Below are 18,899 nucleotides of genomic sequence, written 5' to 3' on the forward strand. Positions count from 1 at the left end.
TGTGACATTCTGTGAAGAAAGTAGTTGAGATCTTGTAAGCTAGTCTAAAACCAAACCGGACTGAACAGTTATTTGCACTCTGCCTATTTTGCACTATGACTATTTGCACACCTGTACAGATGTCCTTTTCTTTTCTGTAAATATATTTTTCAGCTCTTTATTACCTTTATTACCTTTAGTACTTTCTACTTTTTTTAATTTATCCCCTACCCTATTTATTGTTTAGTGTCATTTTCCTTTAGTTTAAGACTGTGTTCTGTGTTTCTTTGTTACTTGTCATGCGTGTTGCTCTCACCAAGACAAATTCCTTGTATGGGTAACATACTTGGTGAAATAAAGAGATTCTGATTCTGATTCTGATTCTGATAAAGAATAAAGTTTGGTTCAAGATTTCTCCTGGACGGCCCCAGCCAGCACAGTGTAGATGTGTTCAATTCCATCACCAGCTCCCTTGATTTACCATCATTAAGCACTGATTTACCAAACCAGGTGTTGGATGCGAACGCTAAATAATACTAGACACCCATGAGGAGAGCTTTAGAGATGTTGTATTGAATACAGTGATAAAAAATAACAATTTTTTAATGAATGTTAATTGTGTTTATTCTAATATCAGTGCTTAACTGAGTAAATAAACACCTACTGCCCAGATAATTTTAATTTCTCAGTAACGTTTGCACAGCACTGTACATCAGTGTTCTGTGCCCATTATTAATGAAAACTACCTCTATGATGGCTGTTGTGTTGGGTTTGTTTTTAAAAAAATACCAAAAATAATGAACACATGAATACTATATAATACACTGTGTAGCATCTATAGAAACATCACACTATAATTGTTTGCACCATTTTTCTGATCTCTTCAGTACGAGCGGCTTCAGAAACTTATCCGAGACTTCCAGCCATTTCAGGAGCTGTGGTTGACCGCTTCGGATTGGCTACGGTGGCATGAGAGCTGGCTAAATGACCCACTGTCCACTATTGACGCAGAACAGCTAGAGCGCAATGTCAACGATGCCTATAAAACTATGCACAAGTGTGTCAAACTGTTCAAAGACATACCAGGTAGATAGAACATCAGTATTACAATGCAATTACAGGCGCCTTATTACAAGATATTCACATAATTCTCCTCTTATCACCTCTCCACTCTTCTCCTTTCTTTCTCTCCCAGCCTGTCAGGACATGGCGTCCTATATTCGTGGCATTATCGAGAACTTCCGTCCGTTCATCCCGCTGTTTCAGGGCCTGCGGAACCCGGGTATGCGTAGCCGTCACTGGGAGCTGCTGTCAGAGCGCATTCAGATGAATGTGAAGCCCAAGGCCAGTCTTACGTTTTCCCGCTGTCTGGAGCTCGGCCTGCAGCAGCATGTGGACGAGATTGCCCACGTTGCTGAGGTGGCCGGCAAAGAGTACGGCATCGAGCAGGTGCAGCACATGATACGCAGATGTGTGTAGGGCACAAAGCCACATAGTTTGAAGGCAGGCCAACTTAAAATGATGCAGTAACTGATTACAGAGCTTTATTTGAGTTAATTTACATTAGCTTACTCAGTTTGGTCAACAATACACACTGAATTGAGCCTCAAAACATTAGTTAATGAGCTGCAGTTGGAAGTGATTGAATGTTGAGTAAGTTGTTTAGTCTGTAACTTAATTATTTACTGTTCATTACCGTCTCCAGGTTAAGACCCCCTCAGTGACATGACATCCTCAGCCTGGGAATCTTTTGACAAAGGATCTCTGAGCCCTTGTTGGGATTTGAACTTGTGAACTCCTCACACTTGATAAGCAGCAGTTAGACCGTAGCGCCACTCTAGTACTGTGAAATTACACTACATCAGAACACAGGTTTGAGTAAATTTACCTTTCTGTTCTTTCTTGGGCACAGAACTGTACATGGCTTCACAGCTCTAGAGTGGCACAATCATCTAACTGCCAGCCTGTCAAGAGACAGGAGTTCTTAAGTTTGAATGCCATCAACACCACAGTCCTCCAAGATCAGGAATCTGAGAATGGGATGCTCGCCTCATGTGATAGGGGTTCCAATCTGCAGATGGAAATAAACAGTAAATGAATTGAGGGGGAAGAACATAGACCAAACATCAGCTGTAGCTTGTTTAATAATGTTTTTGAAGCTGAACTCAATATGTATTGTTGGCCAAACTGCAGCAATAAAAAAATGACTCAAATAAGCTAAATTAACTCAAACAATCTCTGTAATATGTAATAAAATGAATTGTAATACAAAGCAATGCATATTAAGCAATCACGTGTGTGTATGTGTGATTAGGCTCTGGACAAGATGCAACAAGAGTGGTCATCAGTGGAATTCGAGGTGTTGCCATATAAGGAGACTGGCACTTACATCCTAAAGAGTCCTGAAGAGGCCTCTCAGCTGCTGGATGACCACATTGTGATGACCCAGAGTATGTCCTTCTCTCCATACAAGAAGCCATTTGAGGACAGGATCAACTCCTGGGAGAGCAAGCTGAGGATGACTCAGGTACAAACAGGATGCAGTTAGAATACTTGATAGCTAAATGTGAGGTTTTATGAAAACATATTATTGAGTGTGTTTACTGTAAACTGCCTGTGTGCATGTTCATTGCCCCCTGCTGGCAGGATGTTCTGGAAGAGTGGCTGACGTGCCAGCGCTCCTGGCTCTACCTGGAGCCGATCTTCAGCTCAGATGACATCAACAGGCAGCTGCCCCTGGAGGGGAGGAGGTACCAAACCATGGAGCGCACCTGGAGGAAGGTGATGAAGGGGGCTAATGACAACAGACAGGTGAGCGAACAGCTTCTGTTTAAAACGAAAGGATACATGTACATTATTGACAGTGTGTGCAACCTCTAACTTACAGGTGATTGAACTGTGCCCGGACACTCGTCTGTTGGACAGCCTCAGGGACTGTAACAAGCTTCTGGAGCAGGTACAGAAAGGACTGAGTGAATACCTGGAGACCAAACGCGGAGCTTTTCCCAGGTCAGCAATTCACTAATCATTAACACACGTATTTACAATTGCAATGAATTGAGATTATGTTACTTAAATAGCTAAAATGATTTTAAAGGGGCGGTTCACCCAAAATCACAGAATTGTGTCCCAGCAAAGACAACATTAAGTTAGATATGACTATGAGATATAACAATGTCATCTACGATGTGACATAATATTAACTTTGCCTTTGAATGGAGTTGTATGGGACTGGGAGGATGTTTGTATTTCACTTAATAAATAAATTAATTAAGCAGACAATCTGTCTAAGGTGCCAAAAGGTTGTCCAGTAAGTCATTCGAAGCACTCAAATGTGAGATAACTTCTCCTTAAAGAACTTATATTTTGATAACACCGATAAGTTCCAATTAAGTAAAATTGAAAGTCATTATAAGAGCAAATTAGTCATCATTTAGTTCTTACAGTACAGGAAATATTGTAATGAACAGCATATTATGTAATATTCTATATAATAGACTTATATATGAATGTATATTTGACACTGCTGTTTATTCTTGGCTTTTAGATTCTACTTCTTGTCTGATGATGAGCTTTTGGAGATTCTGTCTCAAACCAAAGACCCAACAGCTGTGCAGCCTCACCTGCGCAAATGCTTTGAGAATGTTGCCCGGGTCAGTCAACATATACTCTTACACACACACAAACATAAGTAGACGCAGACCCTATTTTCTCTAATTTAGCGCATCTATATACACAGATTAGCCATAACATTACTACCACTGACAGGTGAAGTGAAAAACATTGCCATCTACAATGGCATCTGTCAAGGGGTGGGAAATGGACAAGCATAAGAATCTGAGCCAAATTATGACAGCTAGATGATAGCTCAGAACATCTCCAGGACATCAGGCAGGTCTTGTGGGGTGTTTCGATATGAAGTGGTCAGTATTTACCAAAAGTGGTCCAAGAAAAGACAACCAGTGAACTGGCGACAGGCTTTTGGACACCCAAGGTCTCATTGATGCAATCTGTGGAGGCCCCACCTCACAAATTACATGACTTGTTCCTATTGTACCATACAGCTCCATTTCCAGTCGGACCTGCAGATCACACACATGTACTCTGCAGAAGGAGAGGAGGTCAAGCTGTTCCTCCCTGTGTGGCCTTCTGGGAATGTGGAGGACTGGCTGCGTGATGTGGAGAAGTCCATGAAGCTCAGTCTACGGGATTGCATTGACCGATCCCTGAGGGTCTACCCCGAGGTCTGTTTGCCATTTCAAGGGAACTGCCAGAGCTATGCCAGCGCTGTTCCTCACTTTTCTCACTCAGGATGAACTAATAAATACATAATAATCAATATAAATAAATGTAGATATAAAGTGTTTTGTATAATCAAATATGACCATATATTTTTTCACACTTCTTTGTAGGAACCTCGCACAAATTGGGTGCTGTCCTGGCCTGGGCAGGTGGTGATCGCAGGGTGTCAGACATTCTGGACCACAGAAGTCTCAGAGGCTCTGGAGAGAGGAGATCTGGCCGAGAGCCTTTACCCTCAGCTCCAGATACAGGTTCTGTCTTATGCATGTTAATGTGTAGGATAGCATGCGATGGCTTGTTTCGTACTTATAGACAATAATGGTCTTGATTACAGCTCTAGTATAGACTATATGCCTTCTAGTGAATCATTTCAGATAGTTGCACTATGAAGCAGATAAACAGGAACCTGTTGGCACCATGCCTAATGCCAGGCATGGGCTAGAGGGCTCCCAGCATTGAGCAGTGTAGCAGTGGAACTGTGTTCTGGAAAGATAGTGCTCCATTTAATACTTTTGGAATGAGTTGGGAAGAAACAATGAACAATCCTGTGTCTGAATACTTTTGTCCATATCATGTATATTTGTGTGTGTCTTTGTGTTTGTGTGTAGCTGAGTGACCTTGTGCAGTTGGTGCGGGGTCGTCTGTCTAAAATGCAGCGGGCTGTCCTCTCTGCTCTTATTGTGATCGAGGTGCATGCTAAAGACGTGGCTGCCAAGCTGGTAGAGGAGGGTGTGGCCAGTGTCAATGACTTTGAGTGGATTAGCCAGCTCAGGTGAGGAGAGCCTAACTCCTAAAATGTTTTTCTGTCTTATGATTTGACAGCATACAGAGCATGTGTCTATATGTGTGTGTTTATAGATATTACTGGACGAGAGATGACTTGTACATCAGGGCAGTGAATGCAGAGTTTCTCTATGGTTACGAGTACCTGGGTAACTCAGGGCGACTGGTCATCACCCCACTGACAGACCGGTAAAACCAATGGGAACATATGGTTCTAAAGTGAAAGTTATTGTAAATTAGTTGAATTTTAACTTGATTGACATGTGATCTTATTCATACCAGTAAAATATTATCTTATAAAATATAAAAAAACTTAAATACAGCAACTTGAAACACAAATCATAAATAGGTTTTTGTATTAGAGGAATAATTGGTCCTAAAATGTGACTATGATTAATAACTGACCCCAAATGCTGTCGATTAGCCAAAACATGTTTAATATCTTTAATTTGCTTCTTTACAATGGTATATGCTAGGCTAATGTTGCTAACAAACACTGAACTGTCACCTTGCTCATCTTGGTACATATAAACCTCAAATCTTATTTATTTATTTATTTGCTTAACATAATTTTACATAAACAATTTTTCCCATACACTATTTAGTATTATATTATTTTACCATTTAAGCTTAGATTGGAAACTACATTATCATCTGCATAATGTTCTGTTTTGTAATAATATTTTTCTTTGACACTGGACCACGATGTGAGGAATAATGCCACATATGAATAACACAAATTTTGACCACATTTACACCTGGCATTACATGTGTCCTGGGTGATCTGATCATAAGTGGCCAGCACAAACTACAGGTGTGAATGGGGTACAATGTGTCTTAAGGACTCTAAATCACATTGACCAAAGATGGTGACAGTTCAAGTCCTGTGTTTGTTAGCAACTTTAGCCTAGCATCTTCTGTTCTAAACTAAAAAAGCAAACTCCAGATTTCAAAATTGTCATGGCTGACCGGATGCATCTGGGATAAGTGATAAATCATGTTCATTTGATTTTTTGATGAACTACTCCTTTAATCTGTGTGCCTATCCGCCCCTGCAGAAAAGCAGACACTATAGGGGTAAAACCTAAGGCAAACATTTAAAGTAGACTCTTTTGTTGTTTTGTTTTTTGTAATTTCTCACTCAGGTGTTATCTCACCCTGACGGGCGCTCTGCACCTGAAGTTTGGAGGAGCCCCAGCGGGTCCGGCAGGCACAGGCAAGACTGAGACTACCAAGGACCTGGGCAAAGCACTGGCCATCCAGACTGTCGTCTTCAACTGCTCTGATCAGCTCGACTTCCTCGCCATGGGCAAGTTTCTCAAGGGTCTGGCTAGGTGAGACCTGCACAAACAGCACACCAAGACACTGATGAAGGCTTTTCTTGAACTGATGCTCACTACGCTCTAAACGCAGATGTACTAGAGAAGGTGTGCACTCACTGTTTGTGTAATCTTCTTAGTAAAGCACTGACCAACAGAATGGGGTGTTTTGGAGCAGTTACACACTTGCCTAAGGTCATCATGCCCAATGCTAAAGGGATAGAGGGTATAAAGCCTCCAAGCGTTGGGCTGTGGAGCATTGGAGCTGCGTTCTCTGAAGTGACAGAGCTCTATTCGATACCTTTGGGATTAACTGGAGTGGTGTTGATCCAGAGCTATTCATCCAACATCAGTACCTGCAGTATTCAACATCAGACTGCAAAGTCAGTCAAATTCTATATTAATACTCTTGTGTGTGTGTGGGTTTGCAGCTCTGGTGCATGGGCATGTTTTGATGAATTTAACCGCATTGATGTGGAGGTGCTGTCCGTGGTGGCCCAACAGATTACCACCATTCAGAAGGCCCAGCAGCAAAGAGTGAGCGTGTACACAATCACTAAAACTCTAATATTTTTTAGATTTCGATGATTTGCTCAGTTTTGAACTGTTACTGGTTAATGTGTTTAGGCAGAGAGATTTGTGTTTGAAGGAAAAGAGATCCCACTGGTTCCTTCATGTGCCGTTTTCATCACTATGAACCCAGGGTATGCCGGCCGAACCGAACTGCCTGACAACTTAAAGGTAAACATTGCACGTTGAGGCCACCATGATATTTGAATCATAGTATGAGCGTCTAGAGTGGCTTCCACCTGGAATGATGCATTATGTTGACTATTTGCTGTGTTGTTAATGATGCGCTCTGACTTTCAGGCTCTGTTCCGTCCTGTTGCTATGATGGTTCCTGACTATGCCATGATTGCCGAGATTTCACTGTACTCCTTCGGCTTCAGTGATGCCAAAGTGCTGTCCAAAAAAATCACCAGTACCTTCAAGCTGTCCTCTGAGCAGCTCAGCTCTCAGGTATCTTTTCTATGTGTTCAAGTATGTATAGACTAGTACAGTGTCCTGTCCCACATTTTATGTGGACCTTTTGCTTTAGCACACTCCCAGCAGCTCTGATCCATTTACTGTGTGCGTATGTTGTTGTGTGCTTTGTTGAGCAGGATCACTATGACTTTGGCATGAGAGCTGTGAAAACTGTTATTTCTGCTGCGGGAAACCTAAAGAGGGAGAATCCTGAGATGAATGAGGTTATGGTCACACTTAATATAACTGTAACATTAGGTGTTGTATGTTATATGCATATCAGAATATGATGACCACTATATTACGGTTTGGAATGAACTTGGCTCATTATATCAGCTCCACTTAGCACATAGAACCACTTTGTAGTTCTGTAATTGCTGGACTGTAGGACATCTGTTTCCCTGCATACTTTATTAGCCTCATTTCACCCTGTACTTCAATGACCAGGGCCCCAGAAGACCACCACAGAGCAAGTATTATTTGGGTGATGTGTTAGTCTGTGTTAGTACTATTACTAGTACGAATTGCTGTTTTTTTTAAACACTTTTTCCACTCACTGTCCACTCTATTAGACACCCCAACATAATTGGTCCCCCTTGTGCATGTAAAGTCGGAGACAGAAGCTACAAAGTGCTTATATATACTAATTGGAGCTGATATAAAGGGCAGACTTCATTCCAAACCAAGATTGGCGTAGAGTATGTATATATGTAAACGAACAAAAACAGCCTGTTTAATTCCAATTAAAACAGAGAGGTTGTAAAAAAGAATTATGACATCCTTTTATACACAAACCCACATAAATGTCTTTGAGATACAAAAATAAAATACAGGTAAAATGTAGGATATTGGCTCTTTAAGTGTAATTTGAACAAACAAACAAGAAAACAAACACAGTGGATCCATATTTAAGGTACAATTCTAGTTTTGATGAAAGGATTCTTCTGCTGTAGGAGCTAATCTGTCTGCGTGCAATCAGAGACGTAAACGTGCCCAAGTTCCTGCAGGACGACCTCAAGCTCTTTAATGGCATTGTGTCTGACCTCTTCCCCAAAATCCGTGAGGAACCCATCGACTACGGCAGCCTGGAGAAGTCAATCCGCAATGTCTGCAATGACAAATGTCTAAAAGATGTTGACGGTAAGACCCGTGGGCTGTTTTGAATTCAGGATGAAACTCCAGCCAGAAATTGCTGTAATTATACAGTTAAAATTGTGCAAAGGTTTGGACACCACTGTTCAAATGAAGTTGATTGAAAATAAGCAAACAATTCCTCTATGAGTAGCACACTTAAATATTCTGCACATTTTAGACACAGTTTCGATTATTTTGCTTGACATTTTTATTTTTGTTATTATTATTATTATTTTTCAATGTTTAATAAAAAAACCCCAGTAATTCTGCTTTACAATTTGCAGAATTGTGTCTTTGTAGAGGATGTGAACCAAACATCCGAAAAAAAAAAGAAACCCTCCAAATATCCATATCCATGCATATGACTGTATAGGCCCTTCAACGTCATATAGTTGCTGTCATGCTAAAACCTTGTTTCTCCAACACGGCATGTTTACAGAAGAAGGAAAAACCTTCATGACCTTCAGTCATTTTGGAGCATTTCTGGTTGTCATTCATCATAAAATTCTGAAACACTGTACGGAGTAGTTGCCAGATTCACATTATGTAAAAACGTGAAAAACGGCAAAAATTGAGATATAATGTTTTTGTGTGACAGCGAAGATATAACATGCTTTCTTTTAGTGACATCTGAGTTTTGTGCTGTTTCTCAGGCTACATCACAAAGATTATTCAGCTATATGAGACCACAGTGGTGAGGCATGGCCTGATGCTGGTGGGGCCATCTGGCTCAGGTAAAACTAAGGTAAGGACTTTAGACACACCCATATAACCAGTGTCATACTCTTTTGCAAGTGCTTTAGCAAAGCCGTTCATTGTTTATCTGGTAATCATGTTTGATCTTACTGCAGCTCTCAAGTCTGTCTGGTTGCAGTTTTAAGATACAAACTGATCATTAAAACTATCCAGGCAGTGATGATCACTCACCCCATTGTCTCATGATTTTTGTCGGTGTCTGTCAGTGTTACGAGGTGCTGGGGACAGCCATGACCGCTCTGCAGGGTCAGCCCTCGGTCAGCGGCGGTGTGTACGAGGCTGTGCAGACGTACGTCCTTAACCCAAAGTCCATCACCATGGGGCAGCTGTATGGGGAGTTTGACCTTCTGACCCATGAGTGGTGAGTTGCTGGTTAACATTTCACAGGAGCAGACAAGCACAGATCAAAGTGAATAACATTGATTATCTGGTTGCAATGGCACCTGTCAGAGAGTGGGTTTATTAACCAGCAAGTAAACAGTCACTTCTTGAAGTTGTTGTGTTGGCAGCAGAAATAAAATTGGGATGTCTAGATGACTTCACAACATCTCCAAAACCTAAAGTAGGTCTTGTGTGGTGTTCCCAGTATGCAGTGGTTGGTATCTACAAAAAGCTCCAAGGAAGGATAACTGGTGAGCCAGCGACAGGATTATGGGTATCCAAGGCTCATTGATGTGGTCCATGGAGGTCCCACCTCATAACTTACAGGGCTTAAAAGATCTGCTGCTAACATGGTATCACTGCACACCATTAGTGGTCTTGTCTAATCATCAGGTTGACCAAAGTAGAAATCCTACCAGAGCATCCCCATTTATCGCAGTGAAATGATCAAGGTGGGATTACTGACTGTGGTGTGGGTGTGTGTGATCAGGACTGATGGTATTCTGTCATCTCTGATCCGCGCTGGGGCCGCCGCAATGGATGAGGAGAAGAAGTGGTACATGTTTGATGGTCCAGTGGACGCTGTGTGGATTGAGAACATGAACACAGTGCTGGATGACAATAAGAAGCTGTGCTTGAGTTCAGGGGAGATCATCAAACTTAGCGACGTGAGTTTTGACACTGACTTGTGCATGTGTGTGTGTGTATATGTTATACCTATTTCTGTTGGATGAGTGAATGGCTTTAAACCAACTTAAGGTCCACTTAAGCTTGTTAAACTAAGTTTATGTTTTCGTAAGAGTTTGATGGTTTGCCTGGTCTACCAGTGTGAACAACTTCAACAAAGCTACTTTAAGCTAGTTAACTAGCATGACCAATATGACGAAGCTGGTCAAACAGCATGACCAAGATTGTTGGCTTGTTGGGCCAATCTAGGGTATGTTTTTATCTTGATGACCAGCTTTTCAACAACCCTGATAATCCAACCAGTTTAGGCCATCTGAAATCATATACCAACAAAATCTGGTCTTGAACTAAAGCAGGGTGATTAGACTGTTTTGATTCAATTCAGATTTTTAATAATATACACTAAAAAACCACTAAAGTAACAGGGTGAATTTGCACTATAGTAGAATATAGACAGCACAAATACAGGATTCAGGCTCTGTCTTTGTCTGCAGGTAATGACGCTGATGTTCGAGGTGCAGGACCTGGCCGTGGCCTCCCCGGCCACAGTGTCTCGGTGTGGGATGGTGTATTTGGAGCCCAGTATACTGGGGTTCTCCCCATTCACTGAGTGCTGGCTACGCACCATCCCTACTCTGCTACAGCCTCACACTCAGCTGCTGGACTCACTCTTCACCAGATTTCTGCAGGTCAGTCTTAGTGGTTTGAATACAAAGAGAGAGTCTCCCCTGCAGAGACAAACCTAGTCTTAGGGTAGAGCCTGGTAAATTTCAGTCTTAGAATATTATATGTGCCCAAATGAGTCTATGAGTATGTATGCTTGTATGTGGTTTTAGGACTCTATCACGTTTGTGCGGAAATCAGTGACTGAGGTGATCACCTCAATGGACAGTAACCTGACCTGCTCTCTGCTCAAACTCCTGGATTGCTTCTTCCAGCCCTTCATTCCACAAGAGGTCTGGGACACATTGTGATTTTCATTACAATTCATTGGCACAACACCAACAAAATAACCTTGGTGTTGATGGAGTTACTGTGTATATCTGTACACGTTTGCATGTGAGATGAATGAATATATTTTTGTATTTTGTGTGCAGGGAGAGAGGCCTCCTTCTCAAGAGAAGCTGGAGCGCGTGTGTGAGCTGATTGAGCCGTGGTTTATCTTCTCTCTGGTATGGAGTGTTGGGGCCACCGGAAATGCCGCCAGCCGTCAACGCTTCAGCACCTGGCTCAAGGCCAAGATGGTCCAGGAGAAGGTGCTTAGTCCAGACAGATCATTGCCATTAGGGATGTTATTGAATAAAATTACATTATTCGTTAGAGCTGATAATACATTCTAAACAGATTAAAGAAATTGCACCATTTTTAAACTCCACAACACACTAGACACAACCTCCAGATTCACCATAAACTCGGTACGGTCAGAATACCTCACTGTCCTTTTATTTTCTGTATTCTTTCCCTGATTCTGCTGATTCTGCATCTCATATGCTCAGTACATATGTTGACTGAACTGACTAGCTAATGGATCCACAGGGCTACCAGATCAGCAGAATCTCGGAAAGTATTCCGACCCTCTGACCATCAGCGGTTTGCTCTAGTAACCTGACCTACATACTGCCTCACTGAGCTCCACAATAAGCCCATACTTCTATACAAACACAACTACATACTGCCTCACTGAGCTCCATAATAAGACCATATTTCTATACAAACCTAAAACACAAAAGAGATCACACTCTGCTTAGTCTGCTTTTATTTACATATTCCCTGACTGAGAGACCAATTCATTTCAACATCTACTGTTTAAAACCTCCACCTGTCACTTCCCAGTAGAGCCACCACTCCATATAGCCCACTTAGGGCATACGCTGACCTTGGGGCAGCAGATTTCTACTATATAAATGTATAAGTTTAGTTATTAAAGTAAAAATAATAACTTGTATGTTCATGCTTTTTGTCATTCTTAAAATGCCACTGTTACATTACTACATTTAGTGTAGTAACATAGCTTAAAAACAGTTGTGTTTGTCACACAGATAGAGTTGTGTTTCCCAGAGGAGGGGCTGGTGTATGACTACCAACTGGACGATGCAGGCATCAGTAACCTGAATGAGGATGAGGAGGATGCCAAAAGGAGGAAGGTGCAGACAGTGTTTTCTGCTATTTGTGTTAAATGGGTTTGAGAGCTTGTTTAAGACATATTCGGGCATTGATTGTGTTGTGATTGGTTTGTTAATCTGAGGTCATTTATACATTCACTGTTGTGTCTTGTTAGGTACAATGGGTCAACTGGATGAAGTACGCTGCAGATGTTGTCATCACCCCAGAAACCAGCTACTCTGACATCATTGTGCCCACAGCAGACACTGTGCGCATGTCCTTCTTGATGGACATGCTTCTGGCCAATAAGAAGCCAGTATGTATAGATTACATGTATAATACTAATACATCAATCAGCATGTATTTTTGGTAGCACGTTTTCTGTGAAATTCTAATATTTAAAACGTTACAGTAGAGCCACATTGAAGCTGTAAAATACTCAAACTCTGTATTAATATGCTTTGAAATCCTCTCAAGAAAGTTAGGGTGAGCTTAACCGCTTTTCAAAATATATGGATTAGTCAGCTGAGTATGTGATCATGAATCAGGACTGTCCTGGTGTGATCAGAAAATGTGATTAAATGCTATTCAGCTTTGTACCATAATGTTTACCATCGGGCTCATCCTTGAAATATATGTTTTTGTGACCGGATGGTATAAGATTTACTATTGGCCCATGCAAATGTGGGAAAGGAAATTGGAATGCCCAAAATGGTAAAACCTCTATTAAAACTGCTGGTAATTCTTGGTTATAAATGAGCAAAATGAGAGTTACTGCAGTGCTATTTGATCTTAATGTCACAGTAAATCTGGTTGTGCGTTTTAGAATTCTGGCACAATGTGATTTTCCACATTTATCCATAGTGACAGTAGCATCAGTTTAGCAGATGCTTTTACTGACTTTGTGCAACATATTTATAATATTTTGTTTGCAACAGTGGATATCTTGTGGTAATCTTTCCATCTGCCCTGTGTGTTTTAGGTGCTGTGTGTTGGGCCCACAGGCACAGGGAAGACCCTGACCATGTCTAACAAGTTGCTGAACAACATGTCGGCTGAATACATCACACATTTCCTTATGTTCTCTGCTCGCACTTCTGCTAACCAGACACAGGATTACATCGACAGCAAGCTGGACAAAAGGTGAGCCTCAGTTTCAACTTCAAATTCATCTATACATTTTTTTATTTGGTAATGAATATTCTGGTCATACCCATTGTGCTTGTGTGTACCAGGCGAAAGGGTGTATTTGGACCTCCTCTGGGAAAGTACTTCATTTTCTTCATTGATGACCTTAATATGCCTATGCTGGAGACATATGGAGCTCAGCCGCCTATTGAGCTCCTGCGCCAGTGGATGGACCACGGGGGCTGGTATGACAGGAAGCAGATAGGTTGGTCTTTTAATATGTAACATTTACAATATATAATATGTACTTCTATTACACTGGATATAAGTGTTTTTAAATAATAAACATACACGTCCATGCACCTTCACTACTGGAAAATACTATAAGCCATGTCAGCCTTCAAATGAGCTTTTTTATGCTGTATGATTCTCCTACGCAGTTTAACCAAGTGATTTAACAACACACATTCTCCTTCACCAGGAATGTTTAAGCAGTTGGTGGACATCAATTTTGCATGTGCCATGGGTCCCCCCGGTGGAGGCAGAAACCCCATCACCCAGCGTTTCACCCGCCACTTTAACATCCTCTCCTTCACAGAGATGGAGGACTCCAGCAAGAGGAGAATCTTCTCAACCATCCTAGGCAGCTGGATGGGTGAGCTGAAGCCATTTGAGAGTATCTAAGGGAAGAGTAGTTCAGGTGCTAGTCCTATGTTATTGCACAGAGAATTATTTCTAAGTTCGACCACTTCATTCAATTCATCAGCTAATTGTCATTCTCTTTGTGAGTTGGTGTAGGTGTATTAAAGCATAAACAAAACAAAAATAGGCAGTGCAGTTTTCCCCCTGGACTGTCATTATAGCTTTTAAGCACAACCATTTTTTTCTGCTTTGTTTACTGGTTATTTCCCACCAAATCACATCAGATCAGGTTATTTCATGAATTTCCATTAATCATACAAAAGCAAAAGCTTCCATTAAGCTAACACAGCTATGCAAAGCTTCACAGGTATACTGCAAATTTTTTGTACTAAAAAATAACAAGTACTAAAGTAAAGTAGCAAAAATGTCTAAAATGCATTTTCAGTGGTTGCTTTTGTTAGAAATATAAAATGTTTGGTCACAAATGCGTAAAATGTAAAAACATTTAAAACTGCGTCAAATATTGTCAAAATATTGTCTTATGTGGTCCAAATCAGTTGTAAATGTTTTCAATTAGCAAAAATTCTGAACTGTGCTCTAAATAAAGTTGAGCAAACAATAAAATAGGAATAAAAGTGAGCATTTGAGAACATTTAAAACCTACTAAATACTTTTCTAGTTATGAAAGTTTAAAATAAGCAAACATTCCAATATTGAACTCCAAATACATTTTTTAGTTATAAATGTTTTAAGTTTTCAAAAAAAGAACTGTGCTCAAGAAAGATTTCAGCTGTGAATGTTTAAATGAACCTAAAATGAGCAAAACTACTACTATTGTTTAGTTAATATTGTCTCTCTAAACCTTGAGAGTTTGTGCAATAGCCCTTACACTTTTGTTTTGAATCTCTTGATGGTTCCTTTGGACTTGGTGGTGGTTTCTAGAGGCATTTGCAAATGTTGTTTTGCTTTTTTACAGATGGCAACATGAGCAAAAAGGAGCCAGGCAGTAAGTTACAGCACAGAGAGAGAGAGAGATGAGAGAGATGACAATATGTTCAAAAGACAGAGAGAGAGAGAGAGAGAGAGAGAGAGAGAGAGATGAGAGAGATGACAATATGTTCAAAAGACATAAAGAAAGAGAAATTGAAGTTTTCAATAACTTACTTACTTACTTGGTGTTGGATGAACTTGTTGGATAAATCTTGACCTAATCCTGATGGTATACATCAGGCGTTTTGGAACCAGAAACTGTGTGACACGTTTCTACATCTTATTTTTGCAGAAAAGGTTTCTCATTTGCTTCCGCTGAATGAGCCACTGGTGGATGCCACCATTAAGGTGTACTCTACCATCAGCTCTGGACTCCTGCCCACCCCTGCCAAATCCCACTACACTTTCAATCTACGTGACCTCTCTAAGGTGTTCCAGGGCCTTCTCATGGCTGAGGCTGGAAAGATAGAGGTATTTGAGGCAAATATGATACATCTTAATAAGGATGGAAGGACAAATGGCACAAAGTGTATCAGATTATGTACTGAGACATTGCAGATTGGACACCAGTGAAGCATTATGAAGCTCTGTTAGTGTTTGACCCTGTTGTATGTCCCCCAGGATAAGGTCCAGCTGCTGCAGCTGTGGTACCACGAGAGCTGCCGTGTGTTCCAGGACCGGCTGGTCAGTGCAGAGGACCGGGACTGGTTTGACCAGCTCCTCCAGCAGTGCATCCAGGAGTTTGGCTGCAGCTTTCAGGAGGTGGTGCTCCACCAGCCGCTCCTCTTCGGAGACTTTATGATCCCCAGTGCTGACAACAAAGTCTACCAACTTATTAAAGACAGAGAGAAGGTGTGAGGCCTTTTTTGCCTAATTTAACCCCACATTTTCTCTTTATACACAAAATGTACTGCACATTCTCACACTGTCCATAGAAGCCGGTGGTAGACATTTTAAAAACTTGAGCACATATCAAAACAATTTTCTGAGAGTTCGTTCAGTTAGACAGCAGGTCTTGCAGATAATGCTCTAAATCTGTAGTTAGGCTTTTTAAACACAATACATTTGACATGTTCTAATCACCTTCTCTTTTTCTCTCTCTCCACTTCTCCTGCAGCTGGTACAGGTTATGGAAGAGTATATGGAGGACTACAATCAGGTCAGCACCACTAAGATGAAGCTGGTGCTTTTCATGGACGCCATCCAGCACGTGTGCCGGATAAGTCGGATCCTTCGTCAGCCGCTGGGGAACGCTCTGCTGCTGGGGGTCGGGGGCAGCGGACGCCAGTCCCTCACGAAACTCGCCACATACATGTAAGGCACATCATGGGGCCTGCAGATAAATCAGAGATATCAGATTAGGATTAGAATTAGATTTGTAGAATTAGAATTGTAATTTGAATTCTGTTATCTAGAAATAGAAATTCTAGCTGTGACCAAAATGGTCATTATTTATGTTTTAGGTCAGCCTTTTTTCAGAGTGTCCGAATCATGAAGTGGTATTTGAGCGTGATTTTGAGGGCTCCCAAAATGCCCTTGTAATGTATAGCTCACAACAGTAGCTGAATGTGGACCAAAATGCATTGTGTCTCGTTACTAAGCAACAGACAGTAAAGCCGATGACATTTGCTCATTTCAGATATTTTCCCATGTAGTTCATTAATAGGTGGATTATTCCATGACAATTCCTTTGCAAACTTTAATTCTGAATTCAGTTAGTGTGTGTATGAAGCTTTAAACACGGCTCAGACACTCACGTGCGACCGGTTCACAACGCATGTCGATGATGAGGAAGTGCCCGAATTGATCTGTATTTCTAGCGGTACTTAGTAAACTACATAGTTTCCCCCTATTTAGTGCAATGCTAATGAAGTAGTAGGGATCTGTTTCAGTCAGCCTTAATTTCTCAATTTTATTGTATTATTTGAATTATTTTTATTATATTCTAATATATGTTGAGTTAGATATGAATGACTGTACTAAATGTATTAGTGTTCAAAACTATGATATATTCATTTACAATATTCATAAAAAATATAAATGGTAAAAAGGTAGAAATTTAATTAAATCTAAATTAGGGGCTCCTGGTGGCACAGCCGTCTATGCACTGACCTTATCATCAGGTTCAATCCACAGTGAAGCCACAGCCATGTGGCTATGGCTGTAAGGATTAAGAGAACATAACTCGCTCTCTCTGGGTGGGTAGGACGACCCTCCTTCTCCCCTATCTCTCAGCTCAGTGCTTGCCAGCGTGGTCATCTGTTAGCTGAAGTAACAGAATTCCTGAACAGAAAGTAGAAGTCAAGTCAAGTCAAGTGGGTTTTATTGTCATTTCAACTACATACAGAGTACACAGTGAAACAAAACAACGTTCCTCCAGGACCATGGTGCAACATAGACAGTGCATACAGAACACAAGTGCAACACAATACAAGTGTGGACAGACAACACAACACAGTACAGACAGAGAATAATAAAGAATTGCCGGTAGTGTGCAAATTATGCAGTGTGTAATAAATATTGAGTCCAGTGAGGTAGTAAAGTTATTAGTGCAAATGCTTTGTGCAAAAATGCTTCCCATTTTATCTGGGGTAAACGGTTGGAGAGAGAGAGAGAGAGAGAGATGTAACAGAAAAAGACATCAGTTCAGAAGTTGAGTTGAGTTGAGAAGTCTGATGGCTAGGGGAAAGAAGCTATTGCAGAGTCTGGTCGTGTTGGACCGGATGCTGCGGTACCTTCTTCCTGATGGCAGGAGGGAGAACACTGCTAAAGTCCTAGCTAGTCCTAGCTAAACAAGTGCCCCTCAGTTCTGGTAGCATCATGTGAAGGGAGAGTCCTAGCTAGTGAGTGGGAGTTTAAAATGAGTAAATTTGGGAGAAACTGATGCAAAAATAAAACAAAACCAAAAAAGGTAAAGTGAAGAGATTTACCTTTACAGATGTGCAGATGTTTTTTTCTGAATGGGGCGAAGTTGCTGAAAATGTATTTCTTAATAATCCCAGTTAAAAGACCATTGCATGTACAAATTTCTATGTCACTCTATGACAGAAGAGGCAGAGCTTTAGCAATGTTTCCCAATATTGAACATATTACCTTGCTGCATTTGTGTGCGAGATAAAACAGAGCTCAAGATTTAAAACTACATCAAAGCTTCATAAATCATATTTCATATTTTTTATTTTATCTAAGTCTCTTTAAAAGCAGCTTTCTCAGGTGTTTTTTTGGATTAAGGATCATCTAGAGAACTATCTATCTAACACACCTCTGGTTAGTATTGCGCTAATACTGTCAAAATTTCCAATTCCAGTCAGCACACTCTAGTAAACTAGGGTCAGAACACACATGCAGCACTGGCCCCCCAGCATGTACGCCTCAAAGCCGAAGCACATTGACCGCACCATGAAAACCAACCTGTCATTATAAATGAAAAAGTTCCATATCTGAGCACTCAGAACATGTGCTAGTGATCATAATACTTAGTACAGAACCATACACGTGAAATCGAAGCCATCAATTAGTGTCATAAATACAAAGCAGAGCTCATGAAACAGTGCATGCGCATAATGTGGCCACACATGTTGGACATTAAAGGTTTTAGCACATGACGGGTCATTCGCACACACAAAAGTGCCCCCCCAATGATGCACACTATCAGCGCTTGCCACACAC

At 41.0% G+C, this 18,899-nt stretch overlaps 1 protein-coding gene across 1 annotated transcript in view; it reads left to right on the forward strand.

Annotated features, from left to right (window-relative positions):
* The window catches only part of dnah1 (dynein, axonemal, heavy chain 1), a 54,456-nt gene that overhangs the window by 9,271 nt on the left and 26,286 nt on the right, over positions 1-18,899 (forward strand). The window contains exons 19-48 of the mRNA XM_072665445.1: positions 867-1,065; positions 1,175-1,428; positions 2,294-2,506; positions 2,626-2,790; positions 2,867-2,988; positions 3,527-3,632; positions 4,044-4,223; positions 4,392-4,532; positions 4,890-5,053; positions 5,140-5,253; positions 6,210-6,398; positions 6,815-6,920; positions 7,011-7,124; positions 7,254-7,403; positions 7,547-7,633; positions 8,363-8,549; positions 9,197-9,288; positions 9,506-9,660; positions 10,171-10,348; positions 10,862-11,056; positions 11,204-11,323; positions 11,465-11,623; positions 12,407-12,511; positions 12,646-12,786; positions 13,453-13,613; positions 13,706-13,863; positions 14,080-14,253; positions 15,523-15,701; positions 15,852-16,082; positions 16,348-16,544. Of these exons, the coding sequence (XP_072521546.1) occupies positions 867-1,065; positions 1,175-1,428; positions 2,294-2,506; positions 2,626-2,790; positions 2,867-2,988; positions 3,527-3,632; positions 4,044-4,223; positions 4,392-4,532; positions 4,890-5,053; positions 5,140-5,253; positions 6,210-6,398; positions 6,815-6,920; positions 7,011-7,124; positions 7,254-7,403; positions 7,547-7,633; positions 8,363-8,549; positions 9,197-9,288; positions 9,506-9,660; positions 10,171-10,348; positions 10,862-11,056; positions 11,204-11,323; positions 11,465-11,623; positions 12,407-12,511; positions 12,646-12,786; positions 13,453-13,613; positions 13,706-13,863; positions 14,080-14,253; positions 15,523-15,701; positions 15,852-16,082; positions 16,348-16,544 (4,736 nt within the window). The remainder of the gene's footprint in view (positions 1-866; positions 1,066-1,174; positions 1,429-2,293; positions 2,507-2,625; positions 2,791-2,866; positions 2,989-3,526; positions 3,633-4,043; positions 4,224-4,391; positions 4,533-4,889; positions 5,054-5,139; positions 5,254-6,209; positions 6,399-6,814; positions 6,921-7,010; positions 7,125-7,253; positions 7,404-7,546; positions 7,634-8,362; positions 8,550-9,196; positions 9,289-9,505; positions 9,661-10,170; positions 10,349-10,861; positions 11,057-11,203; positions 11,324-11,464; positions 11,624-12,406; positions 12,512-12,645; positions 12,787-13,452; positions 13,614-13,705; positions 13,864-14,079; positions 14,254-15,522; positions 15,702-15,851; positions 16,083-16,347; positions 16,545-18,899) is intronic.

This window comes from Salminus brasiliensis, chromosome 21 (genome assembly GCF_030463535.1).
Source record: "Salminus brasiliensis chromosome 21, fSalBra1.hap2, whole genome shotgun sequence".
NCBI classification, from domain to species: domain Eukaryota; kingdom Metazoa; phylum Chordata; class Actinopteri; order Characiformes; family Bryconidae; genus Salminus; species Salminus brasiliensis.